This window comes from Lygodium microphyllum, chromosome 18 (genome assembly GCF_053477565.2).
Source record: "Lygodium microphyllum isolate KBCC chromosome 18, Lygodium_microphyllum_v1.1.10, whole genome shotgun sequence".
Lineage (NCBI taxonomy): Eukaryota > Viridiplantae > Streptophyta > Polypodiopsida > Schizaeales > Lygodiaceae > Lygodium > Lygodium microphyllum.
The window spans coordinates 20369266-20397120 of record NC_141152.1 but is presented as its reverse complement, the minus strand read 5'-3'; the positions used below and the strand labels follow the sequence as shown (position 1 = coordinate 20397120).

At 42.7% G+C, this 27855-nt stretch overlaps 1 protein-coding gene and 2 pseudogenes across 5 annotated transcripts in view; 2 read left to right on the top strand and 1 right to left on the bottom strand.

Annotated features, from left to right (window-relative positions):
* The first annotated feature begins 1263 nt into the window (after positions 1 to 1263).
* The window catches only part of LOC148020654 (signal peptide peptidase 2-like), an 82120-nt gene continuing 55528 nt past the window's right edge, over positions 1264 to 27855 (top strand). For 4 of the 5 annotated variants that reach the window (XR_015694578.1, XR_015694577.1, XR_015694579.1 and 1 more), the window contains exon 1: positions 1268 to 1715. Coding sequence is in view for 1 of the 5 variants with exons in the window: in XM_087698456.1 (XP_087554582.1) it covers positions 1392 to 1715 (324 nt within the window). In the remaining 4 variants the exon portion in view is untranslated. Of the gene's footprint in view, positions 1716 to 27855 lie in introns of all 5 variants that reach the window. The other variant, XR_015694580.1, reaches the window with a different exon arrangement.
* On the bottom strand, positions 3816 to 27321 carry LOC148020655 (uncharacterized; annotated as a pseudogene).
* LOC148020656 (U6 spliceosomal RNA) lies at positions 8238 to 8305 on the top strand (annotated as a pseudogene).

Genomic DNA, 27855 nt, shown 5'->3' with positions numbered 1-27855 from the left:
AACCTTTCACTGTTAGCCTACAATGAGAATGTAAATTGATGAGTTTGGTATATTCATTTGGAGAGCTTGCAATGGTTACGTGAGAGGTAGCCATATCTACATTGTGCTCGAAACACTTGAAATAATAAGCGGTTTATAACCCTAGTGGCATGGCTCACGAGAGTGACGACACATGCAAGATGATGAAAGATACATAGTGCCAACTTGTAGTGAATTTACCATGCGTCGAATCATTGATGTGTCTTTCTCCTAGTCACACAATATCTGCACTTTTCCCCACCCTATTGTGCACAAGACACAATGGTATTAGAATGTCATCAATCAGAATTAGAGCCTCTATTAGAATTAAGAAACATGAGTTATATCAAAATCAAATGCTAACCTCTCAAGCAATTGACAAATGCAAACACTCCTATAGAAGTGCATTGCTTATTAAGTGGGCCTTGCCATAGAGGAGAGGACGCTATATGGTGCAATTGCATGTTTGCATGGACTTTCATTGATGGATATCCACATTCTCAATAGCTTAATTAATGGATGTGCACATTTCCATCCAGCTTTCTTTAGTGAAGTTTGTTTTTTATCTCTTCCTTTAGCACTCAACTTGTAGTCACTGAAAAAAGTACCCTTTTTTGGTCAATTGGGCAACTCTCTTGTGGCCTTCGTTCTCACTATCATTGAACCAGTAATAAACGTGGCTATTTTTGGTGAGCTAATAGTTTGCCACATGTGCTCAACTATATGTATCACCACTTTTAATATTTACATGAACAATTGCCATTAAGCAGTGTTCACGAAAACCATTTTTGGTAGCACAGACAAATTAAATTTTTGGAGGGATTTTTGAATCAAATTATATGTATTTGCCATTTTCATAACTAAAAAATTTCAAGAGTTTGAGGTTTTAAACCTTCTTCTTTCAATTTTGAAAATTTTAAATAACTTTTGCAATTTACTTTACATTAAACCTCGATTTTCGTGAACACTACCTATCTATTTTAAGTCTCCTGGTCTTTAGAAAACAACTTCGTTTTAAATACAGTCTCCTGTTTTTGAGTGAGAGAATTCTTTTAGTGACGGAACGATTTACTTTTTGAATAAAGGATAAAATTTCTAGTTGAGATGCTTGGAGATGACAGGTTCGGTATAGAAATATAACACACTTGGTGCAGCTCGGTGCTAACCCTATTTCAGTAGCCTTTTAGAAAATAGCTTGAAAATCCACAGCTTACTGCTTTCAAACTTAAGGACAGAGATCAGATAGTATATATTCTTAAATTAAAAGAAATCAGAATCTTCGCCAGCCAATCAGGGGCCTTAGAATCTTGTGCACTCATGTTAGAGTGCAGTGGTGTGCTGTCACAACCCTCTCTTGTGCTCATCCTCCAATCATGGGCTCTATCTCCCCTTACCACTCCTCTTCTCTCACCCTCAGGCAACTGCCTTGTCTTGCTTCGCCATGCACTGTCCCGGGCCATTCGAGAAAGCACCGTATGGTGATCGCCCAATTTGCAAGACATCGTTTGCTACAGGCCTTGCGCCCTGGAACTGCAGCTGAGAGCTTGGCTGTGAGGGATTCAGGCAAGATCAGGTCCTGTGTCTGCCACTGTGCCCCGCAGCAACCAGGTAGCCCAGAGGATCATGACACTATAGGTCCTGACACCTTACTTGGTTTCAATGACATTTGGCAATGGCGGAAGACCGCTAGAGAACTGGTAATTCTGTTATCCTTAATATCCCCTGTGCTGTTCTGATAGAGAGGAGGAGATGGAAATTCCATTCTATTTTAGACAAATTAAAATCTAAAGCATAATTGATCATATTCTTGGCGGTTTCATCTCCATTTGGACCCTTGCGTCTTTCCTCCATAGATTAACTGGGAGAAACTATGGAAAAAGAACTCGTCACCAGAGAATTATACTGTCTATAGTCTCGCAAGTTGTGCCAAATCTAGGAATATCCTGCAGAAAGTGCTAATAAGAATACCATCCTATAAATGCTTGCATTCACCCTCTGTTGTCGAGTGTCATCAGGGTAACTTTTTGACTTGGTCGTAGCTTAGCTGTGTCGTGTTTTAAATTCTCAAGAGCTTGGATAAACAAACGAAAATCAAGAAGAAAGCTAGGGAAGCAAATGGGATTAAATTCCCAGTGGTCCTAGTTGTGAACAATGGGATAGTAGGCATTGTTTCAAATTGGGGTATCCACTAAGTTTTCATGGGTGAACATATCTCTCCCTCTCATTCCACATCAAGTTTCTTTGCTGTAATCTTGCATACAACAGCTGAAGATAGGCCTAAAGTTGGTCACAGCCATCACCCCCATTATTTTCCATCTTTTCATCATTAAATCTTAAGCATCCTGCTTCTCTCTCTTGTTTTTCAGAATAGCGGACCTGTATACTCACTTCGAGGAACTCTTTTGAAGCATTTCTACCTCTTTTTATCTGCTTTTGGTTGTGAAGGAATCCATGTCGATGTATTGCTCGTCAATTTTGCAAACATGCTGATTTTGCCTCTTCTACTCCCTTCATTGTAAGGAAATTAACTGTTGCTGCTAGTCATTATATGCATGTGAGCATGTGTGCATTTGTACATCTTTGCATGATTTGAAAGAGTGGGTGATGCTTTTCTCACCCTTAGGTTGATTGTAATTGAGGTGTGCCCTAAGAGACTTGGGTTGAGTGGAAAGACATTTATTGGGAGGGGTTGGGGGTGAGCAGGATTGCTTATCTTCAGCCCTTAGTTTGTCTCCAACTCTTTCATGTGCCCTCAAAAACAAAAAAGAGGACTTATTGATGTGGCTTACAAGAAGGGAAGGGTTGCAGAGTACTACTCTGTTCAGCATTACAAAGGAGAATATAGGTATGGGGATGTAAAATCTCATGTGGAATTAGAGCATACAAATGTATATATGATGTATACGACATGTGCAAGTTGATAGCATATGAGTTTGGCCACCAATTCTTGACAATTAGGGGTTGACAAATAGTGGACAGCATGCTGTCCAGAACAGGCCTGTTGGAGAAAACAAGTCATAACTTCCTATAGGCAGCTCCGATTGAGGCATGTGACATGTCAAAATGAAGCTCATGAAATGTACTTTTAGTCCATATGGGTGACACTTGACTGTCATTAATGCAGGGTAAAAACTGTTCTAAAATAGTGTGCTGTCTGCTAGTTGTCTGCAATGTAGACCAGGGCAAATTTACCTACTCCTCAATCAAAATTGCACCCTTGACGTAGGGGAAGAACTGCACTGGTGAAATGATAATCGGGGTAGGGCTTTTCCAAGACCATTCTGTTCCCTTGGATCAAATGGATAACCTACATAATAAGCATCAAGAGCACAAGGGTCATCCATACAAGCATGGGTCACCGTACTACCACCAGGGTCAAAAGGATAATTGTAATCCAATGCAGCCACTGTATCATAGAAGTAATTCATGGTGTCATTTTCAAACACTGATGGTGGCACAAGATCGTCACTAACCCATACAGTAGCATGCATTGACTTGTCCATAAACTCATTGGGAACCACTATGCCAGGTAGAACTGGAGCAGATGAGGTTGCAATCACTATAGCATTCACTGCATCAACCCCTAGGCATTTCAGGTCCATGATTCCCGCATGCATGGCTACTACTAGGCATTCAAAGTTAAGGGCCTTGGGTTGATAGGGCACCTGCTCATGAAGCTGCTGCAATGAGATGCTTTCATCATGGCATTGTTCGTGAGAAGCATCATGTTGCTCATTAGGATGGACATGCTACTCACAGTAGTGATCAAGTGGCTAATGATATCGATCACTCCATTGCTAATAATGCTGTTGCTCCCCATGTACATACTCGTATACATTTGCATGATGTTGCCCATATACATAAGGCTGTCTAGATGGTTGTCCATGTTTGTGACTAGAATGTAGCTCATAAGAATATACATAGTCATCAGATGCATGCTGCTGCTCAAAATATGCAAAATCATCATATACATGCTGACCATAAGTATGCACATGATGCTGCCTTTGCACATCCAAACCATGCCAATGATCATGGCACTCATAATGTCCATGAGAATGCCCATGCTGCTGCTCATAATCATGCTGATCCGTCCTTTTAATTGTAGCCATTTGAGCAACTTGAGTCGTAAGGGCTGCAAGTTTGTTATTGATTGCCATGGTTTGCATGTTGGTGACTGAGATGGTTGAGATCACTCGGTCCAACTTAGACATGAGCTGACTGTGTTGCTCAATTAGTTGGTTGTGGCTCGCAGCTCGGAGAGCTTCTTGTCGCTGTAGAGTAGCATTCAATGTATTCATTTGGGGATGCCAAGAGTGAGAAAAGGAATTGGAACTAGGAGCCAGGACTGATTTGTTTTTGCAAATAATATTGTCTCTTTGTTGGTGCATTTTATCCATCAAGTCCTTATGCCTTTCTACATCCCTTGCATCAAGCCTATCCTTGTCCCTTGCCATTGAAGGGCGCAGTCTACACAGACCCCTAGTCACAAAATTTGAGATAACTTTGGCTAGGGAGCTCTGATCGGGGAACTTTCTGGTTCAAAACGGAGGGGAGAGTTCCCTCTGAGCCTATGCAAAAAAATTTATGACAGAAAATATTCAGAATTGACTGTGAACAACTTTCTAACGGCTGTACTGAAGGGGACTGCAGCCTGTCCTGCAAGACCACTGCTCACAAAAGTGGCTGTAACTCTCCAATGGGAGCTCCGATCGGGGAGCTTTCTAGCTCTAGTCGAAGGTATCGATCCCCTCTACGCAAAGAGCATATGGTATGTGATAACAGGTCTTATACAGAAAATTCTGTAATAAGAAATATGTGGCTGAATTGTGCAATCCAGCACCCCCCCATTTGCGACCGTGAGAGGCTTGCTTTGAATAGTCGATACCCTGTAGGGTCTAACCAAGTTATCAAACTGAATGAGGACCTTTGGAGACTTGTGAGCACCCTAGGGGACTTGCAAATACTTCAACCCACAAATCCCTTTGTAAACACCTGTGGAATTCTACAACAGCATGTATATGCCATTTATGAGTTGAAAGTTGTCCTGTAAATCATTGTGGGTTGAAAGTCGTTGCCAATATGATCCAAACCATGGCCAAATGCATTGCCAATAAGAGCATAACCTTGTCAAACATGATCATCTCGTGAGCACATAAGCATCATTGCCAAACAGGGGCACATAATTGCCAACATAGACAAGTTCATAGACATCTCAATGTCAGCATGAGCATATGAGTACCACCATAAGTGTCATTGCCAAAAATTCAATGTGTCAATATCCTTTGCAATCATGATATAATCTCTGAGGCATAAGTATACCACATCCATAGATCAATTAGCATCAAAACACCTATCATGCACTCCCATGTCTAAGGCTCCAGTTTGCAGTTTGTGTTCTCTATCTTTAAGCATCCTCTGTTGATGATCAAATATGCTGCTTAGCTTAAGAATCCTCTAGTGAAATCCGTATCTTCATGTAGCAGCAAAGTGAAGAAATCACTTAAGGATACTCCTCCTTGTCCTCTTTAATCGGAAAATATTTAGAATTGGCTAGCTACAGGGATGCTTGTTGTGATACATGCAGGATAGCACACTGGAATTCCAAGCATGCACAATTGCATGCCATCATATGTTGTCTGGTGTGTACTTTGACATGCCTTGTTCATCACATTAGTATGACATTTGATGTGAAGTTCAATCTTGCCCACATACATGATCTTTTGATGGAAGTCAAGCATCCATATCCCCATATCAAAATTGAGCCAATGCTTTGTTTTTGAGTTCTGGACATGCTTAGGTCAAGCAATCGATTTCATTACAAATACCAGTAATTTGCACAAAAACCCCAAATTGTGCACATGGTCTTCTGTCTCAGTATGCTGTATTTGTCCTCTATATCATGCCAAGAATCCCCTCATACATGGGTTGTCTTCCATCGTATACAATACCCTATGTATTGCTATTCTGCTAGCGATCCCACTATGATGTTGGCACCGTAGGAACCAGAGCAGCAATATCAGTTGCTGTTCAAGTTATAGAAGCTCAAGATAGTCTTGAACTTTTACTGGCTGCAACAACATCTACATGCTGAGCTTGAGGATGTGTCTTATTTGGTGACAGTCCAGGAGTAGCTTCAGTTAGCCTCTTTGCTTGCTAGACCGGCCACAACAACTCAATGGTTGCTTGACACTGGTGTGGTTGGAAAGATCAAACTTGCTACTATATAGTTAGCCAGGAAGTACATGAAGAGGATTGCATTAGAATTAGTGTCCATCAACTTGCTGGAAGATTCGATCCAGAGAGCATGCACACTTTTGGAAAGCTCAAAGATTATATAGGTGCCAAAAAAAGAAGGATCCAAATGTTTGGATCAAAGCATGAGGTGGTTGCAGAACTGCAAGACAACATGCCAACCTGAAGTTGCGATATTAATCATATTGTAGAAGGTCAAGGAGGATTCTGATTCCAACGCAAGTTTTGGATCATTGTCGCATTGCTTGCTTCACACCTTCCTTTCTTCTTGCTGTACCCTCTACATTGCTGCCTACTTTCATTCGCAAAACCATGGATAAAGTTCTTACTCCTGTGTTGCACAATCCTGTCCTTCAACATAGCAGCTGCTCAGGGAGCCGATTTCGTGGAGTTGATGTGCAGGTGACCAAAGATGCCATTAATGTTTGTGATTACTTGTGTCAGCACAGTAGGAGAAATGTATGCATCAATCTCTTCAGCACTAGCATTAGCATCAATGCTCTGCTTAGATAGCAGCAACATACTCCTTGCTCAACTTAGTGTCAAGCTTCATTGTCTTCTCACCAGATTTCCAGCCTGCATGAGACAGACCTCATCTGGATTGTCTTGCACGTATTGAACAGCTTGGAGGGTCCTAAGGGTCTCTTCCACACTACGCCTGATCGCAAGATTGTTGATGGTAGCATGCTGAATAATGCCTTGCTTGTCAATGATAAAAAGACCCCGAAGGGCAACACCCTGGCTAGGAATAAGGACGTTGTAGGCTTTTGAAATGGTTTTCATTAAGTCAGTAGCAATTGGGGCAACAGGGCGCAGCCGATGCTGAGGGTTTTCCCCAATTTGTAACTAGGCAAGTAGAAATCGGCACTGCCATGTCCTCGACCATCCATGCTTGTCGTGACAGAACAAAAAGAGGAAAAAATAGATGTCGGATGCACTCTGGATCGAGGGGAAAAGGGAGATGCATCAAGAGCTCTCAAATTTATGCTTGAGAGGTCAGAAGCTTGAACTATGTAGAGAACTCCTAGGGGAGATGGCGAGGGCCTGGTTGGACCACTGGTTCAGTCTTCTTCATGCTCGTCACCATGATAAACTCGAGGATTGTAAAGGAAGGAATTGTCACTGGTGCGTTTGACTGAGAGAGAGAGAGAGAGATAGAGAGAGATTCTTGAGTGATGGGTACACAGTAGAGAGGAGAGAGGGAGTTGTTGGAAGGAAGCTGCTACTAATGAGCCACTTAGGCTTTTGTCGCTGGTCTGTTGTTGGGGAGGATTTCTTGCATGGCGTCTCTCTTGTGGGCACGCTACTGCAGATAGCACATACAGAGAAAGAGACAACGGATTTGATTGCCAGGTCTACAATTTGACCAATCCCACTTCTGTGCTGTGTGAGAAATTGCAAAGCAGCTAATAGAGTTTCCAAAAACACCAGCGAGTTTCCAAGCCTCCTTGAACTTGTTGGAGAGTGCTGTAGATCTGTAGCTATGGAATGCCAAACGTGATAACATGCTATTGCGGGTAGTAGAGAGAGAGGAATGAATGTGGACACAAATAGAGACACAGTGAGAGAGAGAATAAAAATGAAGAAGAAAGTTTTAGTTTGAAAAGTAAATTGTAGTCAAAACTCTCTCCAAGTCCTGTGAACTTCCAACTTGGCCATGGCTCCTGTGAGATTTCCAAGAAAGGCTGCCAGCACCATGTGGTACTCCATCATTGCTTCTTACAGCTCTTGTCCCTGTTGTACCTGTCTAACTAGTTTTTTTTTTTTTTGTGTAAAATAGAACTGGATGTGAGCAAAGAGAAAGAACAAAGGACCAAATACCTATGCTCTGATACCAACTGTAATGAAGGAGACCTAGGAGAGAGGAGAGAAGGAAGAGATTGTAGAGAGGAGAGAGGAGGAAGAAGAGAGAGAAGGACTAGCATAAGAGAGAGAAAGATAGGAAAAGAGAGAGAAAGGGAAGGGAAGTCTCTTCGGAGACATCTGATAAAATTGGAACGATACAGAGAAGATTAGCATGGCCCCTGCGCAAGGAAAGGGGAGGGAAGCCATGAAAGCTGGAAGGAAGGGTAAAATAGAGACTTGATTATTGATAACTGATGCCCTAATTGGGTCTCTCAACACCTTATAAACCCTGTTAGTATAACTGGGTATTCCCATGCTAACCAGTGTCCTACCTGTCTATCCCCAGTCTTTTACAAGTTTAGTGGCCAAAGTCTATATGCAGTAGAAAGCATCGCAACCAGAGTCATTAGCACCGAGGGATACCATCTGACTTCCAATATTTGGCATAGTTGATTGCGAGGCTATTTCTTTATGGACCAAGAGTCCAAGCTATCCTAGTGGGTTGTTGAATGACTGCTAATACTAAATATCAAATGCTGAATTACTTCAGAATTGATAGCTGCCCCTCAGCACCAATAGTTGGCTGGGTCTCTCTTGTACCTAGTCAACACTCAAGACATTTCTTTCTCTATCAGAGTTTGTTGTTCACTTCTCATTAGATTTATCGGGAGGCTGGCATATTGAGAAATGTGGTGCCTTTAGGGCACAATATATACAAGTATGTATGTGAGAAGATCTTAGGAGAATAGGCACAAAACAAAAAGCAAAAGAGAGGAAGAGTGATAACCCAATGGTGTACTCGGCTCAAAGTCTAATGCAATAAGATGATTTGTCACAAGTTTCTTTCTTGTCTCTAAGCTTCCATTTTGATTAGCTGTTTCGAAAAATTTTCAATGTCCAGTTAGTCAGAGTCATACTTTGTTTTCGTAAGTTTGATCGCCCATAGCTTAGTGTAGCTCCTGGTCCATCTTTCTAACACGTTATCAGAGCCATGGTCATCTATAGCTATGGTAAGGTGTGGTGATTGGATAGGTCATTGTAGGTTTAGTTTAAGTTCTTGGTAGAACTTCAATCTCATTGCTTTGAGTTTTTCCCTCATCTTGTCTTAATCATCTCATTGCTTGCTATAAACAGATACTCAAGCAAAGAAGATAAACACTGCGTGTATAACAAAATACAATGATAAATAGTAGAACTCAAAGGTGAAGAGTAACTCAAAAAGAACGAGAATGAATGCTGAAAAACACTATGCAAAGTGAATACAATAACCTCAAACCTCTGTGTCTCTGAGTGGATCAGGACAGAGATGAACTAGAGAGTGTGACTTACTGTGAATGGATATCGAATTGCGGCAGGCAGCCTCTCTATGCAATCAGCGGCTGCAAATGCAGATCATATTGAGGAAACTTTCCAAATCAGGCTGATCAATGGCAATGCCAGCAGGGCAGCCTGCATAGGTGTGAAAACACCAGGTGGCAGCTGAGAAACACAAACTGGAACAGCTGTGGAAGATGGCTAGCAGGCTGAAGATGGTCTTTGTGATGCAGGTGACTGCAGTGTGCTGAAGAAGCAGCCCTGTGCTGCCTTTGGAAGTGCTCATGATCATGCAAATGCTGACATCAGCAGTCGTGCTACCCAAAATAGGTAGAAACACAGCCTGAATGGATGGTGACTGCAGAGGGATGTGAACAGGCTGCTAGTGAAGTGCGTGCAGCAAACATAGCAGTAGGGCTGTTTGGAAAGGTCGCCTGGCAGTTGGGTGATGGATTGCTGGACCACAAACTGAGGTGTCCGCCGGTGGAGGGGTATAGGCTACAGTGGATGATGGTGCTAGCTGATCCAATGTCAGTATTTGTAGAATAGGATTAACCAAGTGGTTGGACAGCCTCTCTATTTATAGATGTGGATACAACCAAAAGTTTGGGTGTTTGCTAATGGGGTGTCAAAAATAACAGTTATTCTTGATACCATGTCAAAATTAGCGATTGTGCAGAGAGATAGTAGGGTTTGTGGGGAGTAACATAGAGTGTGTATGGCAAACACTGAGAGAGAAAATCAGAAACACAAGAAGAACTTGGTGATGATGCATTGAATCATGCTATGAGAAGAAAAGCTGATACAGTGGATTTGAAGCTCTAAGATAACTGCATTGTCTTGTTTGAATTAGATGGCAGTACTTATGGGGAATCTGCAAAGTGAAGGGAGTGAAACATAGTTCTTTGAGTAGTGGGCCATCGAAGTAATCACTGGAAGGTGAAAGAGCTCTCGAGGGAGTGGATTGCAATCCTCTGATGCCGTCAGAGATGTGGAAGATGATCACCAGCTGTTGACGGAGCGAATCGCAGTCCTTTGATGCTAGGGAGTGACTTGGGCAGCAAAACGCAAATCCGAGAATGTTGGACCTATCAAATGTAGGGGAGTATTCCAAATGCTAATGCTAGGTGGATAATGATAATGCCAAATGATGGAGGATGAGTTGGGTTGCAAAAACGTAGGTCCCGACAACCTCTATGACACATGAGTGATGCTTAGTGATGGAAGAGAAGCCAGGTTGGAAAAATGCAGGTCCCAATTGCCCTTGTGATAAACGAGTGATGCCAGGTGATGGAGGAGGAGCTAGGTTGTAAAAACGTAGGTCTCAGTAGCCCCTGTGATATACGAGTGATGAAATCACTGACGCTTGATGATGGAGATTGTTGCTAAAGGATAGGATGCTGACGCCAACTTGGAGATGATGACGCCAGGCAAGGAGAAGGCCTCCAACCTGAAAAATGTAGGTAAAGGTGGAGCCTGAAGGAGAAGGGTGCTGATGCTAAGTAGGTGATGGTGAGGCTAGGTGGAAGATGCTCCAAATGCAAGGCCTGATGCTGTGGAACAAGGTGCTTGAAGCAGAATAGGAAGGGTGAAGGCAGCTACGAGCCACGATCCGCAATGTTCTTCTGAAGGGGTGTGAGGGGAGTGGAAGGGCCTGGTGAGAGAAGGGAAGTGGTGGTGGTGACCAAAGAAGGTGGTCAAGAATGACTAAAGAGAGTGGTAGGAGTGAAGAATGAATGAACTGAGTGCCTATTTATAGGCATAAGCTGTCTACGGTGGCGCACCACTTTGTGGGCACCCAATGAAAAAGTGACCAAAATGTGGCGTACCACTGTATGGGTGCTCATTGAAAAAGTGACCAAAATGTGAATACCAACCCTTTTGGGGCTGACAATGTGAAACCCTAAATGAAATGTATGAACTGAAGAAGTGCTTTCTCAATACTCCCTCTTAGGCCCAAAAAGGAATGAAGAAAGAGGAGCAAAGAGAGATACGATGAGGAAGAAGAGAATCCCGAAGATCCAAGATTTCCACTTGAAAGGTAACTTGTAATAAGAAACAATAGATAGGATGAACTATAGAATGTTACTCCACCTTGGGAGAGAAGCCACTAGCTCCGTAACTCCATGCTGGAAGGAATGCGAAGGTCTCGTCACCAAGTTGTGGCTGAATCTCCACGGCCCCGGCCGGTCTTTGAAGATCCTAGGTATGAGGAGGAGAAATGATTGCTTGAAGACTAACCATTCCAAAAGAGTAAATGGTGGGTGATGAATTTCATGATGAGTAGGTGCTCCCCTTAAGGGTGAAGGTGCAAGGGCCCCCTTTGAAGTTGAAGAAGTAGAAGCCCCCTCTAAGGGCAAAGAGAGTACATCCCTCTCTGAAGTTCCCTTCTTCTAGAGATAGGGAATCTAAAACTCATGGATTACGGACTCCGAATCATTTGATGGCAAAGAAAGTGTTGCTTGTCATGCCAAAGAAGGTATTTGGAGTGTTGAATTCCCAAAGGTGGTCTCTTGAGCTTGAGTTGTCAAGGGTGGGGAAAGGTGAGGCTATTGTCTCTCAGTGGAGCAGATTGTGGAGCCGAAGTAATAGAAGGGGTTGAACAATCACTTTCTCTCGAAGGAGCAGATTGCCAAGGAGACAGTATCCAACAATCTGTGTCTCTCAGGGGAGTGGGTTGTAGAACCACTGTTGCCGCACGGGATTCGTGCGGGGGCTCGTGAAAGTCACTCGCCGTAGGGACGTTTTGAGATGGGAGAATTCAACGAAATAAAACTTATCCAAAATAATTTTGAATGAGAAAAACAATTTCATGATTTAAAACATAGGCAGTTATAGGTTCATAAGACTTTTGAATTTGATCACAAGAGTTATGGGAAAGACAAAGATGAATTCTCAATCTGAGAGAGAAAAGAAAAAGGTGGGATATCAGATTTTATGGAAGAATTTCAAGGAAGGTGAGGAGCATCAAGAATCTTCATAAACGTCTCGTGATGGAAACTTCAATGTAGGTGAGGGGCTTAAAGCTCATCCTCAAGCCTTTCTCTCTCGAATTCGATGGCAAACTTTGAAGAAGGCGAGGGATACAAGCTCCATCTTAAACCTACACTCCTGAATTCGAAGCGAGATCTTCAAGGAGGCGAGGAATTCAAGCTCAACCTCTAGCCTCTCTTCCTTGATTTGATGGCTCATAACTCGAACTTGTTGGCAAAGCTTCGAAGAGGCGAGAAGCATTAAGCTCGACTCAAGAGCCTCTCATACGTGTTCTTCATGGAGAGATCAAGGAGGGTCCCTTTGCTCTTCACACTCTCTCCTTATATAGATTTTCAAACACTTATATCACGTTGAGTTTTGCTTTTGCTTTTAAAAAAACTTAAAGACTTTTTAAGCCTTAGCTTTTTCTAGGATGCTAAAACACGTTAAGACCAAAAAAGCCTTTAAAGCTTCTACTAAGCGTTAATTCAAACGCTTTTCTGAGAATCTTGCAATAATTACTATCTCGTGCGTTCTAGACACTCTGTTTTACTTCCCCAATTTTTGCCATAGCATCCGTCAAATTAGGCCGCCATTATCTTCAAATATTTTACCACCTTCACCATTGCGTTGATATGTCCAGCGGCGCAGTTCTCTCGGCTAGCTTCTTCTTCTAAGGCTGCCCCATCCTTATCGACAATCTCATCAGTTATGCTTATTCACACAACACAAGCCGCCATCGTGGCCGGGTCTTCTGCACTGTTACTCAGCAAGAAGAAGGCATGGAAACATCCTCAAAGGATGCCTCCAAGGCAGACAAGGTCACACGCAAATATGGTTTGGAAACTGGCCTATGATTGATGATAGGTTGGCTGCCATGTGTGGCACTTGTATAAGAAGAACCAGTTGGCTGTGTTCATCGCCTTCTATCTCCTGGAGTAGCTTGTCGTGTTAGTCTCCTTGTCGTTTGAATTCGTGCTCTTGCTCTCTCGCGCTCCCACTCTCCCCATAGCGATTGAAACGTCACAATGACAGGAAAACCACAGCACGACCTCGAGAAGAAGCAGCAGCAGACGTCTCCTTTGCTTGTGGTGTGTCTTTGTCCCAAATTCAAAATGCGGTCTGGTAACGATTCCCATTCCCGAGTTCTTTGTCTTCTATCTTCGTCGTGGTGGTCATCATCATGGTTTGTCTGTGTGGATATGCCAGACGAGCCTTGACAGCATGATAGCAAACATAGCCAACGGCAACTGCACCAGCTGATGACGTCTAACCCAATCCATTATAGCCATGATGTCTCATTAGGAGGTCATCCAATTAGCTCTTTCACTAATCCTTAACAATACAGCCAACTCAGGTTCAAAGGTGCTCCTTTATTATTTTCTTCCAATGCTCAATCGTCTCGAAATGGAGAGAGAGCTCAATCTGAAGCCGACCAGAAGAAAGGTAATGCCATAATTGCAAAGAGACATGTCGTAGAACATGACCTCAAACCATCTCATCCTCTAAGCTCTGAAAACAATGAATTATGGTCAGTAAGTAGTTTGTTTTCTTGGCCAAGCTCAGCCCTGTTTCTTGGTCTTTCAAGGCAAGGATCCAATTGAAGAAAAGCTCAAATTTTTCTTTCTTGTCATGAAAGCACCCTCCATGCAGGCACATTTTCACAGAACTTTTCATTCACCATAAGTATGATTGATTGAGAAACCCTTCACCCACAGTCTGCTTTTTGCGTTTAGGGTTTGCAGCCCCAAAAAGAGGTGCCATACTAGACTGACTGTGCCTATTTATAGGTTACTCTCTCATTCATTCCTCATGGCTGATTCATTCGGTGCGTCACCTTTTCTCTCCAGCCTCTCCACTACCCTCACACCCCTTTAGGAGGACATTGCGGTTCGTGGTTCGTGGCTGTTTTCATCATCTTCCTTGTGCTACGGCACCCTTGTTCCCTTGTATCACATTCACTCCATGATTCAGAACTTCATCATTCCATTCATTAGAGTTTCATCTCTCTTCTCTTCTCTTCTTCATGTTTGTCGAGTTCACTCTGTGTTTCTCCCCGCAAACCCTACTGTCTCGCTAGTACGCCATCTTTTGACATGGTATTAGAGCTGATCTGCTCACCTAGCAGCAAAGATTCTCCATTCCAGTGAAGGCAAAGACCGGTGGCGGGTTCAACATCCACTTCACTTTTTCTGCTTCATCATCTCATTTTTGCAGATTTCAAGTGTTTCAGCTTGTTGCCCACACCCCGTTTGCGGAGGATATCTTTGTCGAAGCTGTCCATTGTTGTCTCCATCAGTTGGCGCCTGATTTCCAACCCTCAGTCGAAGCTGTCCATTGTTGTCTCAATCAGTTGGCGCTTAATTTTTAGCCTTTTTCACACAGTTTGAAGTTGATTCCAGCTAGGCAACTGCTGTTCCTATGCAGACCTGCTCCGTACAATCTGCCCCATCATCATAGTTCTGTTGTCTACGTTTTTAGTCTTTCTCTCTCCTGCAGGCTGTCCTGCTTGTGTTTTTGGTCTTTCTCTCTCTTGCTATTGGTTGCAGTTTGTTACTGCTGGTCACATCCTCCTCCCACTGGTAGCTCACTTTCAGTCCTTCCACTACCCTTCCATCCCTTGAGACGGACATTGCAGTTCATACTTCACATTGCCCTCATACCCCTTGAGGCGGACATTGCGGTTCGTGGTTCATGGTGGCTGACCTCTTTCTTCTTCAGCAAGGCACACTGGTATCCATGGCTTCTTTACCAATAGATGACCAGACTATTGGGTGCTCCTACTGTGGCATCATCGGACACACCACCGATGCTTACCGACTTCGACCTTTGCTTCCCATTTCCTCGGAGTATATGCGTCTTCCACCAGACACTCCTTGTGTCACCTCTCCTTTTTGGGCCACAGAGGTCGTTCTGCATCGGCTATCAGAGTACTATGCTCAAGGCAATAAGACGCATCCGATACGCACTAAGTCCTTTCGAGCACATGGAGGATCGATTGACGCTACGACCTACTAGAGATCGTCCCAATGTCAGCGGGACAGTCTTCTCCCATCTATTTTTGGGTACAGTGGCTACCATGGCCCGCGGTTCTGTAGTCCACTCCATTGAGAGATAGTGATTGTTTGATATCTTCTCCTTGTCAGTCCGCTCCTTCGAGAGACAGTGGCTGCTTGACTCCTTCCTCTTCTTCGGCAACCCAGTTCGCTCCACTAAGAGACATCGATTGTTGCCCACCTCTTGCTCATTCTGAGCCCCACCCTTTCCCACCCTCGACTACTCAGCTTCGAGAGGCTACCTTTGGGAGCTCTTCGGCACCCTAGATATCTTCTTCAGCACAACCGGCAACACTTCCTTCATCATCAGACATTTCAGAGTCCATGATCCATGAGTTTTTGGATTCCCTATCTACTTCAGAGGGGGATTTAGAGGGGGATGTTATTTCTTTGCCCTCAGAGAGGCATCTACTTCTTCTTCGACTTGAACGGGGGCCCCTCCACCTCCCATCGCAGAGGGGGAACCTACTCCACATGTTCTTCACCCATCCTCTCCTTTCTTGGGGTGGCTGTCTTCGACCAATCATCTCTTCTACTGATACCCAGGATCTTCAGGTACCACCTAGATCGGGACCTTGAAGGTTCAGCCGCGACTTGGTGATGAGGCCTTCGTATTTCTTCCAGCATGGATGCACAGAGCTAGTGGCTTCTCTCTCGAGGTTGTATTTCGGGTTCTCTAGTTCACTCTGTCTACTGGTCTTTACTGCCGGTTCCCTTTCCGGTGGAAATCTTGGATCTTCGAGATCCTCTACATCTTCTTCCTCCTCTTCTTCTTGCCTTCGTCCCTTGGTCAGCATGGAGCCACCTATAGAAATAGAATTTGTATCCTTTTTCATTAATTTGTCTATATAATGATTTATTAAATTTATTTCCTTTGCACTAATTAGATATAAAGAAAAGTGCATTGGAGCTGGCCACTGATGAGTGGTCACAGGTTATGGTGGACCCACGCGGTGGGTTAGAGAAAAGATAGTTCACACTTCCACCTATATGACCCGATTGGGCGCCTGTGACTAGAACTCACGCATATCAGGGTTAGACTCGCACACAGAAAGGATTGATGCCTTGAAGTGTGGGCTAGATCCACCAGAACAAACAGTTACAATCAACAAGATGGCATGATCATGAAATGCTTGTATAATGTGCATGTGTGGGCTGAAAGCTTGAAATGCACATTTCTTTGCATAGGAAAGTCACATGAAGATTCGGATACCATTTTTGCGATGTACACGGAAAAAGCTTTCATATGACACCCATATTGGGGGGGTCCCTAAATTTTAGGAGATCCCTAAATTTTAGGAGGTCCCTAAAATTTAGGAGCCTCGAATTAGCCTAAAAATGCTAGTCCTAAAAAATAGGGATATCATTCTAAAAATAGTAAGTTCTGTACTCTGACTGTGCTTACTAAATTTGGTTGTTTCTATTCTTGACAGTATTCAACCCAAAAAGGAAGGCCATAGAGAAGAGACAAGTGTCAAGACACTTGTCACACAAGTTTCCAAGTGTCCCACCACTTGTCACATCTCATGACATGTGGCTGGACACTTGTCTTGTGCTACTCCACTTTCCCCTTTTGTACTAGCTCTCCCCTCTCCTATAAATAAGAGCTCGTTTTTCTTCATTCATCATCATTTTTCTTTGCTGTAAACTCATGTACAGCACCCACAGATAGCCAGAAACTGGCCCCATCCATCCCCATCATCATCCCCCACTTCTCCATTATCAAATTCCTCCATATTCCCTCTTCTATCACTGCTGTTTTACAGGACAGCAAGCCTGTAAATTCATTACAGCACCTCCTTCTCGAGCTCTTTCTTCCATTTTAGCTACAAGAAGCAAGCCCTATCCATGTACTGCTGATCAACGATGGAGAAAGGCTGAATTTCCCTTTTTCTTCTCTCATACTGTAAAGAAATCAGTTCTTATCATTGCATAATAGATAATGCATGTGTGTTTGTACATCTTTGCATGATCTTGTGAGAGTGAGAATTACTTCTTCTCACTCTCAGGTTGATTGTAACTGAGCTCTTCCCTAAGGGACTTGGGTTGAGCAGAAATGCATTCCTTCGGGGGGGGATTGCCCATCTTCAACCCTCAATCTTGTCTCCATTACTTTTACATTTTCATGGCTGTAATTTTGTGAGTAATTTTCATTTTCAGCTTTAAGTGTTCATTCTCTTTTATATTAAAACTCGAAAACAAGCGAATATCATAATTGTTAAGCATACTACGTTGTTCGGGGCGTTTACAGTGGTATCAGAGCTTTGGCTTGGTCCTCACCCCCAACACTGGTAGTGCTTACAACTATAAGTTTGTTTGTTTTCAGCCCTTGCATTGAGTGCTTGAGCATATTTTTTTCTTTAGTCTCAATGGATCAATCAAGTGCTATCCTTCAAGCCATTCAAAGTCTTAGAGAGGAGAATCAGCAAATTTGTGAGCAACTTCTCAAACTAGAAAAAGTTGAGAATCCCAAAGAATTCAAGGAAAAAAGCCCATCTACTTCAAGGAGACAAAGCCATACCAATGAAAGGAGCCGATCAAGAAGTCCAACTACTTCTAAGAGGCAGTCCCATTCTACTTCAAGACAAAGAAAGAGATTGCGTCGAAGCTCATCCTCTTCTTCAAAGTCATCTGGCGCCTATTCTAATGGATCCTCTTCTAGTAACGAAGAGTCACACCCTTCTCGTGGAAGACCTCATCATCGTCAAAGGCGTCGACATTCTTCACCCTCATCTTCATCTTCATCCCCATCAAGAACTTCATAATCTTCAACCTCAAGATCCGAGCATGGACGAAGGCATAAGAAGAAGAAGAAGACTAAGTCACTATCTCAACTTGAAAAGAAGATCAAGTTCAGTATGTATGATGGTTCCCGAAATCCTGATCTTCTTCTGAAGTTTATTCGTCAATTTCAAATTTTGTATGGTCGTGACAAGTATAAAGAAAAAAAAAAGATTAAGTTTGCAGCTTTACATTTAACTGACTTAGCCCATACTTGGTGGACGGGGTTGGAATATGATCATGCTGCCCCAAAATCATGGCGGTCCTTTGTTCGCATGATACAAAGCTAATTTCTTCCTGTTCATTTCAAAAGAGATGTAAAAATGGAATGGGATCGGCTTTGGCAAAGGAAAAATGAGTCACTTGGTGACTATACCAAGAGATTTTGGGAGCTACTTTTGAAGGTCCAACATTTCAAGAAGATCAGCAGTTCGGAAACGCTTAGGAAGTTTCAAGGAGATTTGCATTTTAAACTTCGTACTGCTCTTAATCATTATCATTGTTCTAGTCTCAGGGAACTCATTGACCATGCTGAGACATGGGAAATGGAGCACAATGGCAACAAATCATTCCAAAAGAATGATAAGAAGAGAGTAGCTGATGATGAGGAGTATTCAGCCCCAAATGAAGGACAAAAACAGTGGCAAAAGCAGCCATCAAATCAAAAGAAGATGAAGTCCTATGCACCTCCTAATGCTCCTCAATTTCGCTCCAATCTATACCCACAAGCAAAGCAATTTTCCGAAGAAGAAAAGCAACGCTTCATGAAAGAAGGGAAGTGCTTTAAATGTGGACAAACAGGCCACATAGCGAAGCAATGTCCAAACAAGGGACAAAGCAAGGTTTTTGACAACAAGCCTAAGTCGCCAGTGAAAATCAATGCTATCAATGATATAGTTGCAAACACAACTCACACTCTAGAGACGCGCAAATTATTAAAAGCTTGGGGACAGTTGCAAGGTAAGCAAGCACTATTCTTGATAGATCTTGGGGCGAATGAAAATATTATTTCCTTGCAATTAGCTAAAGAGCTTGGATTAAAGAATGAAGAGATGGACACTCCGGCAGAAGTTCGCCAAGCTTTAAATGCTGATGAAGGTGACACAGTGAAGACTGTGGAGTCAAGGCTACAGTGACGAAGATACCTTCTGTATCGGAGACCTTGATGGTTGCGATGTGATTCTTGGCATGCCCTGGAATCATAGAGTAGATTCAACCATCTTCTCTCAGAAAAAGAAGGTAGAACTCACCAACAAAGGCAAGAAGTACGAGATCCAAGCTGGAGTTTCTGGAGACACCATACCTATGGTAAGCCATATGCAAGTCTCTAGAGCAATTAAGGATTGTGTTCAATGTTGTCTGCTTTATGTCACTGATGTAAAAGATAATATGAATGCTGAAAACCAAGAGCAACTTTAGCTCTTGGAAAAGTATAAAGATTGTTTTTCGGAAGATCTTCCTTATCAGCTTCCCCCAGAAAGGCCAGAAGACCATCATATTGATATTATCCCAGGCAGTTCTGCTCCTAATATAGCACCATACCGTGTGAGCCGTCCTCAACAAGAAGAAATCAGAAAGCAAGTCGAAGACCTACTCAACCGTGGGCTAATTAGGCCAAGTAGCTCACCATTTTGTTCACCGGTTCTTCTTGTTCAAAAGAAAGATGGCACATTCAGGATGTGCATTGATTATCGAGCCCTCAACAAAATCACTGTGAAGAATCGGTTTCCTATTCCCAGAATTGACGACATTTTGGATCGTCTAGGAGGCTCAAAGGTTTTCAGTCGCATTGATCTAAAGAGTGGTTATCATCAAATTAGGGTAATACTACAAGATGTACACAAAACTGCTTTCCGCACTTCATACGGTCTTTATGAATTCTTGGTGGTTCCTTTCGGATTAACCAATGCACCAGCCACCTTTAATCGAATGATGGAGCGCATCTTTAGAGAGCATCGACAATATGTCGGTACTTTCTTTGATGATATTCTTGTCTTTAGCAAGAATGAAGAGGAGCATCATCAACACTTGGAAATTGTTCTACAATTACTACAACAAAATCAACTCTTGGTAAATGGTAAAAAGAGTGAATTTTTCATGCATAAAATAAATTACCTTGGGCATGTCATCTCTTCTGAAGGGATTCAGATGGATCCTGAAAAGATCAGGATAATCCAAGAATGGCCTCATCTTCGTGATGTACATGAGGTGCGATCGTTTCTTGGCTTATGTTCTTATTACCGCCGCTTCATCAAGCATTTTGCACATATGGCTTCTCCACTTCATGACCTTACAAAGAAGAAGATCTCTTTCCAATGGAAGGAAAAAGAGAAGGCAGCCTTCACAAGGCTGAAAACAGCTCTTACTTCTGGACCTGTTCTTATCATTCCAAATATGGTAAAACCATTTGTGGTGGAAGCAGATGCTTGCGGTGATTGTATTGGTGCAGTGCTAAATCAAGAAGGCCATGCCGTAGCCTTTGAAAGCCGCCGTCTAAATGATGTGGAGAAAAGCAATTTGGTCAAATTTACAGCAAGGAGGTTCTCATCCAGATTATTCCATCAAAGATGGTTACCTTCTCATGAACAATCACCTTTGTGTCACTCTTCCTGTTCGACAAAAGGTGCTTAAAGAAAGTCATGAACCCCCTTATGCAGGGCAGCCACTCTAAGTGCAATTGAGCGCTACTTTTATTGGCCAACATTACGAAGAGATACACATAACTTCATTGAGGCTTGTCTGGTATGCCAAAAATCCAAATATGATAGGCAGAAGATTCCAGGATTGTTGCAACCTCTTCCAGTGCCCAAAGATCCATGGGAATCTATCACAATGGATTTCATCTCAGGTATTCCAAGAACACCTCAAGGTCATGATATGATTTGGGTCATAATTGATAGATTCAGCAAACAATCACATTTTATTCCATGTCATAAAACATTGAAATCCGCACAAGCTGCAAGACTTTTCATTCAACATATCTTCAGATTACATGGTATGCCTTCTGAGATCATTTCAGATAGAGATTCCAAATTCACAAGTAACTTTTGGCGTGCTTTATTTGAGAATTTGGGAACCACTTTAAAGTTCTCCTCAGCTTTTCATCCTCAAACTGACGGCCAAACAGAGGTGATGAATCTCACTCTTTTGGATATGTTGAAAGCTTATGTTAGTGAACATAAGTCACAATGGGAGAAATATCTTCCATTATTGGAGTTTGCTTACAACAATACAGTGCACTCATCCACAGGGAAAGCTCCAAATGAAATAGTACAGGGTAAAGTGATTCCTCCTCCAATTATTCGCACTAAAGATAAGATTTTTGCTGCTGATGAGTTTGCTTCAGATTTAAAAACAACAATGGATCAAGTTTGAGCCACTATCAAAGTTGCGCAAGAGCGACAAAAGAAGCAAGCAGATAAACGAAGAAGACCTTTGGCTTTTGAAAAAGGTCAATATGTCTTGCTAAAGTTTGATAAAAGCAGGCTCAAACAAGGTTCTGGTCAAAATTCATCTTTTCCAAAGCTCTCCAGTAGATACTTTGGACCCTTCAAAGTGATTGAGAAAATAAATGAAGTTTCTTATCGACTTGAGCTTCCTACTCATTGGAAAATACACAATGCTTTTCATGTAAGTTTACTAAAACCTTACATAGGACCAGAACCAAAGGAACCCATTACTGAAGATCCCCCAGAAGTTGAAGAAACAGAGCAACTCTTGGAACCTGAAAAGATTTTGTTTCTCAAGGATCGAACCACGAGAAGTGGCCTTGTGACACGAAAATTCTTACTAAAATTCAAGAATCTACCCACAACAGATGCACAGTGGGTAGATGAAAAATTCATAAAGGATTACCCAAATATTCTACAGCAATATCAAGAAGCTTTTCAGCTGAGGACAGCTGAATAAAAGCCAGAGGGCTGTCACAACTCTATAGAAATAGAATTTGTATCCTTTTTCATTAATTTGTCTATATAATGATTTATTAAATTTATTTCCTTTGCACTAATTAGATATAAAGAAAAGTGCATTGGAGCTGGCCACTGATGAGTGGTCACAGGTTATGGTGGACCCACGCGGTGGGTTAGAGAAAAGATAGTTCACACTTCCACCTATATGACCCGATTGGGCGCCTGTGACTAGAACTCACGCATATCAGGGTTAGACTCGCACACAGAAAGGATTGATGCCTTGAAGTGTGGGCTAGATCCACCAGAACAAACAGTTACAATCAACAAGATGGCATGATCATGAAATGCTTGTATAATGTGCATGTGTGGGCTGAAAGCTTGAAATGCACATTTCTTTGCATAGGAAAGTCACATGAAGATTCGGATACCATTTTTGCGATGTACACGGAAAAAGCTTTCATATGACACCCATATTGGGGGGGTCCCTAAATTTTAGGAGATCCCTAAATTTTAGGAGGTCCCTAAAATTTAGGAGCCTCGAATTAGCCTAAAAATGCTAGTCCTAAAAAATAGGGATATCATTCTAAAAATAGTAAGTTCTGTACTCTGACTGTGCTTACTAAATTTGGTTGTTTCTATTCTTGACAGTATTCAACCCAAAAAGGAAGGCCATAGAGAAGAGACAAGTGTCAAGACACTTGTCACACAAGTTTCCAAGTGTCCCACCACTTGTCACATCTCATGACATGTGGCTGGACACTTGTCTTGTGCTACTCCACTTTCCCCTTTTGTACTAGCTCTCCCCTCTCCTATAAATAAGAGCTCGTTTTTCTTCATTCATCATCATTTTTCTTTGCTGTAAACTCATGTACAGCACCCACAGATAGCCAGAAACTGGCCCCATCCATCCCCATCATCATCCCCCACTTCTCCATTATCAAATTCCTCCATATTCCCTCTTCTATCACTGCTGTTTTACAGGACAGCAAGCCTGTAAATTCATTACAGCACCTCCTTCTCGAGCTCTTTCTTCCATTTTAGCTACAAGAAGCAAGCCCTATCCATGTACTGCTGATCAACGATGGAGAAAGGCTGAATTTCCCTTTTTCTTCTCTCATACTGTAAAGAAATCAGTTCTTATCATTGCATAATAGATAATGCATGTGTGTTTGTACATCTTTGCATGATCTTGTGAGAGTGAGAATTACTTCTTCTCACTCTCAGGTTGATTGTAACTGAGCTCTTCCCTAAGGGACTTGGGTTGAGCAGAAATGCATTCCTTCGGGGGGGGGGGTTGCCCATCTTCAACCCTCAATCTTGTCTCCATTACTTTTACATTTTCATGGCTGTAATTTTGTGAGTAATTTTCATTTTCAGCTTTAAGTGTTCATTCTTTTTTATATTAAAACTCGAAAACAAGCGAATATCATAATTGTTAAGCATACTACGTTGTTCGGGGCGTTTACAACTAGGGCGCTTGGGCAAGTGAACAATTTTCCCGCGAGGGCCACTATCCAAGTGGCACCTGCTGCATGAGCATTCTTCAGCATATAGTATTGCATATCCACCTCACTCTTCTCTTGTTCCTCTTTTTGGGCCTAAGAGGGGGGTGTTAAGAAACCCTTCACCCTTCACCCGCAGTCTACGTTTTGCGTTTAGGGTTTGCAGCCCCAAAAAGGGGCACCATTCTAGATTGACTATGCCTATTTATAGACCATTCTCTCATTCATTCCTCACGACTGATTCATTTAGTCCGTTACCTCTTCTCTCCAGCCTCTCCACTACCCTCATACCCCTTCAGGAGGACATTGCGGTTTGTGGTTCGTGGCTGTCTTCATCATCTTCCTTGTGCTACGGCACCCTTGTTCCCTTGTATCACATTCACTCCATGATTCAGAACTTCATCATTCCATTCATTAGAGTTTCGTCTCTCTTCTCTTCTCTTCTCCACGTTTGCCGAGTTCACTCCGTGTTCCTCTCCGCAAACCCTACTGTCTCGTTGGTACGTCATCTTTTAACAAGGTTTTCCAATGTAGACGTGTCAGCATAAAAATTAGGCCATAGGTTATTCTTCAAACTTCCTAGGCATCAAAGAGATGATGCTACCAAGCTTCACTTTTGTGAGCATTACTGAGGTTTCTCCTTCACCAAACTTGTGAAAATTTATTATCTGCTTCAAAAAATACGCACTACCGATGCAAGACTTATGATATTTCCTTTGATCCTTGAGTCTTCAAAACGGATATTCCTTTCATATAAACTAATGAGATCAAAATCCTGGAGAAAAACTTCGCCCTCAGGTTTGTAGAGGTGGACGTGCAGCGTCACAACACTATGGGTTGTTGAGGTGGCATTTTTAAAAACCTAGAAGAAGCAGAAGCAACCTCAGTAGTGCATTGCAGCGGTTATGAGGAGTCTGTGGTACCGGCCGATTCTTCTGTGGCTCGAAAGGGTTTAGTGTGCATTGGATGCATCTCATTGCCTTGAGTGTAAAATTCTGAAAGTTGGTGCATAAGAAACTCTGTGGCCCAGAAGAGAGAGGTACCACAACGAGTGCTTGGGGGTAGATGCATATACTCCGGTGGGGTAGGGAGCAAAGGTCTATGTCGGCAGGCATGAGTGGGGGTTTTGGTGATGCTAGAAGAGGAGCACCTAGTGGTTTGTCCATCTGTTTGGAGAGAAGTTATAACGCTGGAGTATCAACATGTAAAATGGTGGGTGGGTGGAAGAGGAAGAGAAGGGTATCTCTCTCTCTTGGTGATGCAAGTTATCACTACAGTAGGTGTAAGATGATAGAGATTTAGAGGTGAAATTTGAAAAGAAGTGTTTCTAAAACTAAAAAGAAGTATGAAAAAAAAAACCATGAAGAAGAGACCTCCCCATCCAAGATGGTCGATGATTGTATCTCCTCCATTGCATCCGCTATAAGATGATAGAGGAGGCCAATAGTAGTCCCCTCCATGTCCGTCATGTGAAGCACCTTGTAGATGGGAGTGACGTCAATGATAATGCCCCACATCCATCCAAAATTCCTCCTTTAAGCAAAGCCTTTGAACGGTCTTTGTTTCTACTTAGCTTGATGTGGACTCCTCTTTAAGCCATTCCTTAAACTCATCTGGCACAACCGTTTTTTGTAGCTTGTTATGAATGTCATAGAGACGCTCGAGAAGAAGCCACATGGCCACAAACCGAGTCTTCGAGGGCTTCTTTAACTCCAAGTCCGAGTACGAGCGATATATCGCAAGAACTTGGACCTTGGAGTTGACAAAGCCAACGATTGTGCAAGCATTGTTGACAATCCTTGCCACCCACTCCAACTTGCCTATATCTTCCATAAGAAGATCTAGACAATGCGTAGCGCACGGTGTCCATACTATGGACGGAAACTCGGCCTCAAGTTTCCGCCCCATAGATACACAATTCGAGGCATTGTCCATGACAACTTGTACCACATTTTGCGGCCCAACCTAGAAGACTATACACGATAAAATTATAATAAATTTGGGAGGTTAAAATAAGAGATTATAAAATAATGGATTTAGAAGCATTACCTCAATGATAGCTGGCACCGTATGTGCCGATACATGAACAAGCCCGTGGTTCTCCTTCTCCTTGTACCCGCATCCACTGCTCGTAGCAAGTATGTGCAAAGTGGGCAAGAGACGAGGATGTTGATGATCCCCCTTTTTTTCGGTCACTCCATCCGTCGGATAGAATAGAGCATCCATACTTTACCCAACTGGCACGCACGGTGTCGGAGGGTTTTTGTCGAAAGGTCGAATCCACCGAGGATCAGAAGTAGAAGGAAGTAGAGATAGGAGATGTAAGAGAAGATAGAGAATACCCAAGTGGTAAACACGACAAAAACAAATCACAATGAATTGAATCAATATGTATTGAAAGAATTTGGAATCTTCGCACTACTCAAAAGCAATCTCCAGGCATTAGTTCTCCTGGAGCTCCTTCGTAGACAAAAAACGTAGATCAGAAAAATCAGCTCTTTCTCTGCTGCCCAAAACCCGAATTTGATGGCTCCATTGGCTCCGAAAGGGGGGGTAAAACCCCCAGGACGCTTGGTCACGAATCTCCCAGATCACTCCTTTCTTCAGTTCAATCTGCAATTTTCAGCCTATTTATAGCGATCGCAACGCGGGCGATTTCGTCAATCTGTCTTTTTTGTGAAAATCCCCTAACCGGTTACAGCGATCGCGACACGTGCGATTTCGTCAATCTGTCTTTTTTGTGAAAATCCCCTAACTGGCTGAAAAAGCAATTAGCTTTTTCGCATGCTATCCTAATCTAGAAGTTTTTTCTAACTTTTTCGGATTTTTACAATAAATAATATAAAAAATAGACTAAAATTATAAAAAAATATAGTATTTTCGGATAATCCATGCAACTCACACTAGTACTAATGGCTCCGGTCACATTGACTCTCTAGATCAATAGAGAAGTCGAATGATGATGCATTTCATACTTTTTCACAGTGTCCTCATAACATCACGACAACGGGCTCAAGGGACTTATCAATCCTCTCTCTCTTCTCATCGAGTTTCTTGGTACGCATGTCATTGTACGTGACGCCGTACCATCCCTCGGATGGAAGCAATGGCTTTCACCATCCGCTTCCATCGATCCACTTTGAGAATATGGAAAGAGAGATTGCACTTAATTATGGTCCGTGCAATCTCTATTTTTGCTTGCTTTTGTCTCTCCTTGAGAAAGGAGAGAAGACCGGAAACTTGCCCCATTGGTTGGGCAAGAGTGGCTTGTCTCTTGGGCATAGGTGCACCACTCGAATGGCTTTTTCTAGATGGGATAGAAGAGGCCCCTCCAACGGAGGAAACCGAGACAGTTGGAGATGGATCGTCTTCTGCATCCGAGACCTCATGATTGGGAGAGATCATCTCCTCACTTGCCCTTGAAAGGCCTTTGCGTCGCTTCAATGGTAAGTATTTCCGACGACAATCTTCATAGACATCGTCGGGAATATCGGGGCATGGTGTGGCTTCCCCTCCTAATTTGCAAAGGTGGATGAGAAGGCGAGTGACGGATGAGATTTGGACCTTTGGGCAACACTTGCATTGCCACTTGCAAGTGTTGGATTTCTCCTTTACTCATTTGAAGTAGGCACAATGCAAGCGAAAAGCCTCATGGAGAGGGGGTGCCATTGATGATGTATAGAGAGAGCCTAGAGGGTCACGGGTGGAGGGTGAGATGATTAAAGAAAGGAGTGGAAAGAGTAGAGAGCTTGAAGGAGCAGAGAGCTTGAGGGAGTAGAGAGAGGCTATAGCTTGATGGAGGAGGTTGGAAGGGTTGAGAGGTTAAGGGAGGACTCGAGGAGAGAGCTTGAGAGAGTAGAAAGGATGGAGAGCTTGAGTGGAGTAGGAGGGGTGGAGAACTTGAAAGGATGAATGAAATGGTGGAGGAGGGGAGATTTTATAGAAAGGGAGAGTGCTTTGGGGTTTAGGGTTGGCCCTTGGGGGGAGGGAAGAGAGAGGGAGAGGAAAGGAGAGAGAGTTTTTAAACTTGTTAGTTTAAAACTTTAATCTTTAATCTTTTCTCTCGAGTCTTTGTGAGAAAGAAAGAAAAGATAGAAAGAAAGAAAGAAAAGAATAGAGAGAAAGAAAAAAAGAATAGAGAAGATTCAAGAAAGAAAAGAAGAAAAAGAAAGGTGAGAAAGAAAAGAAAGAAAAGAAGAAAAG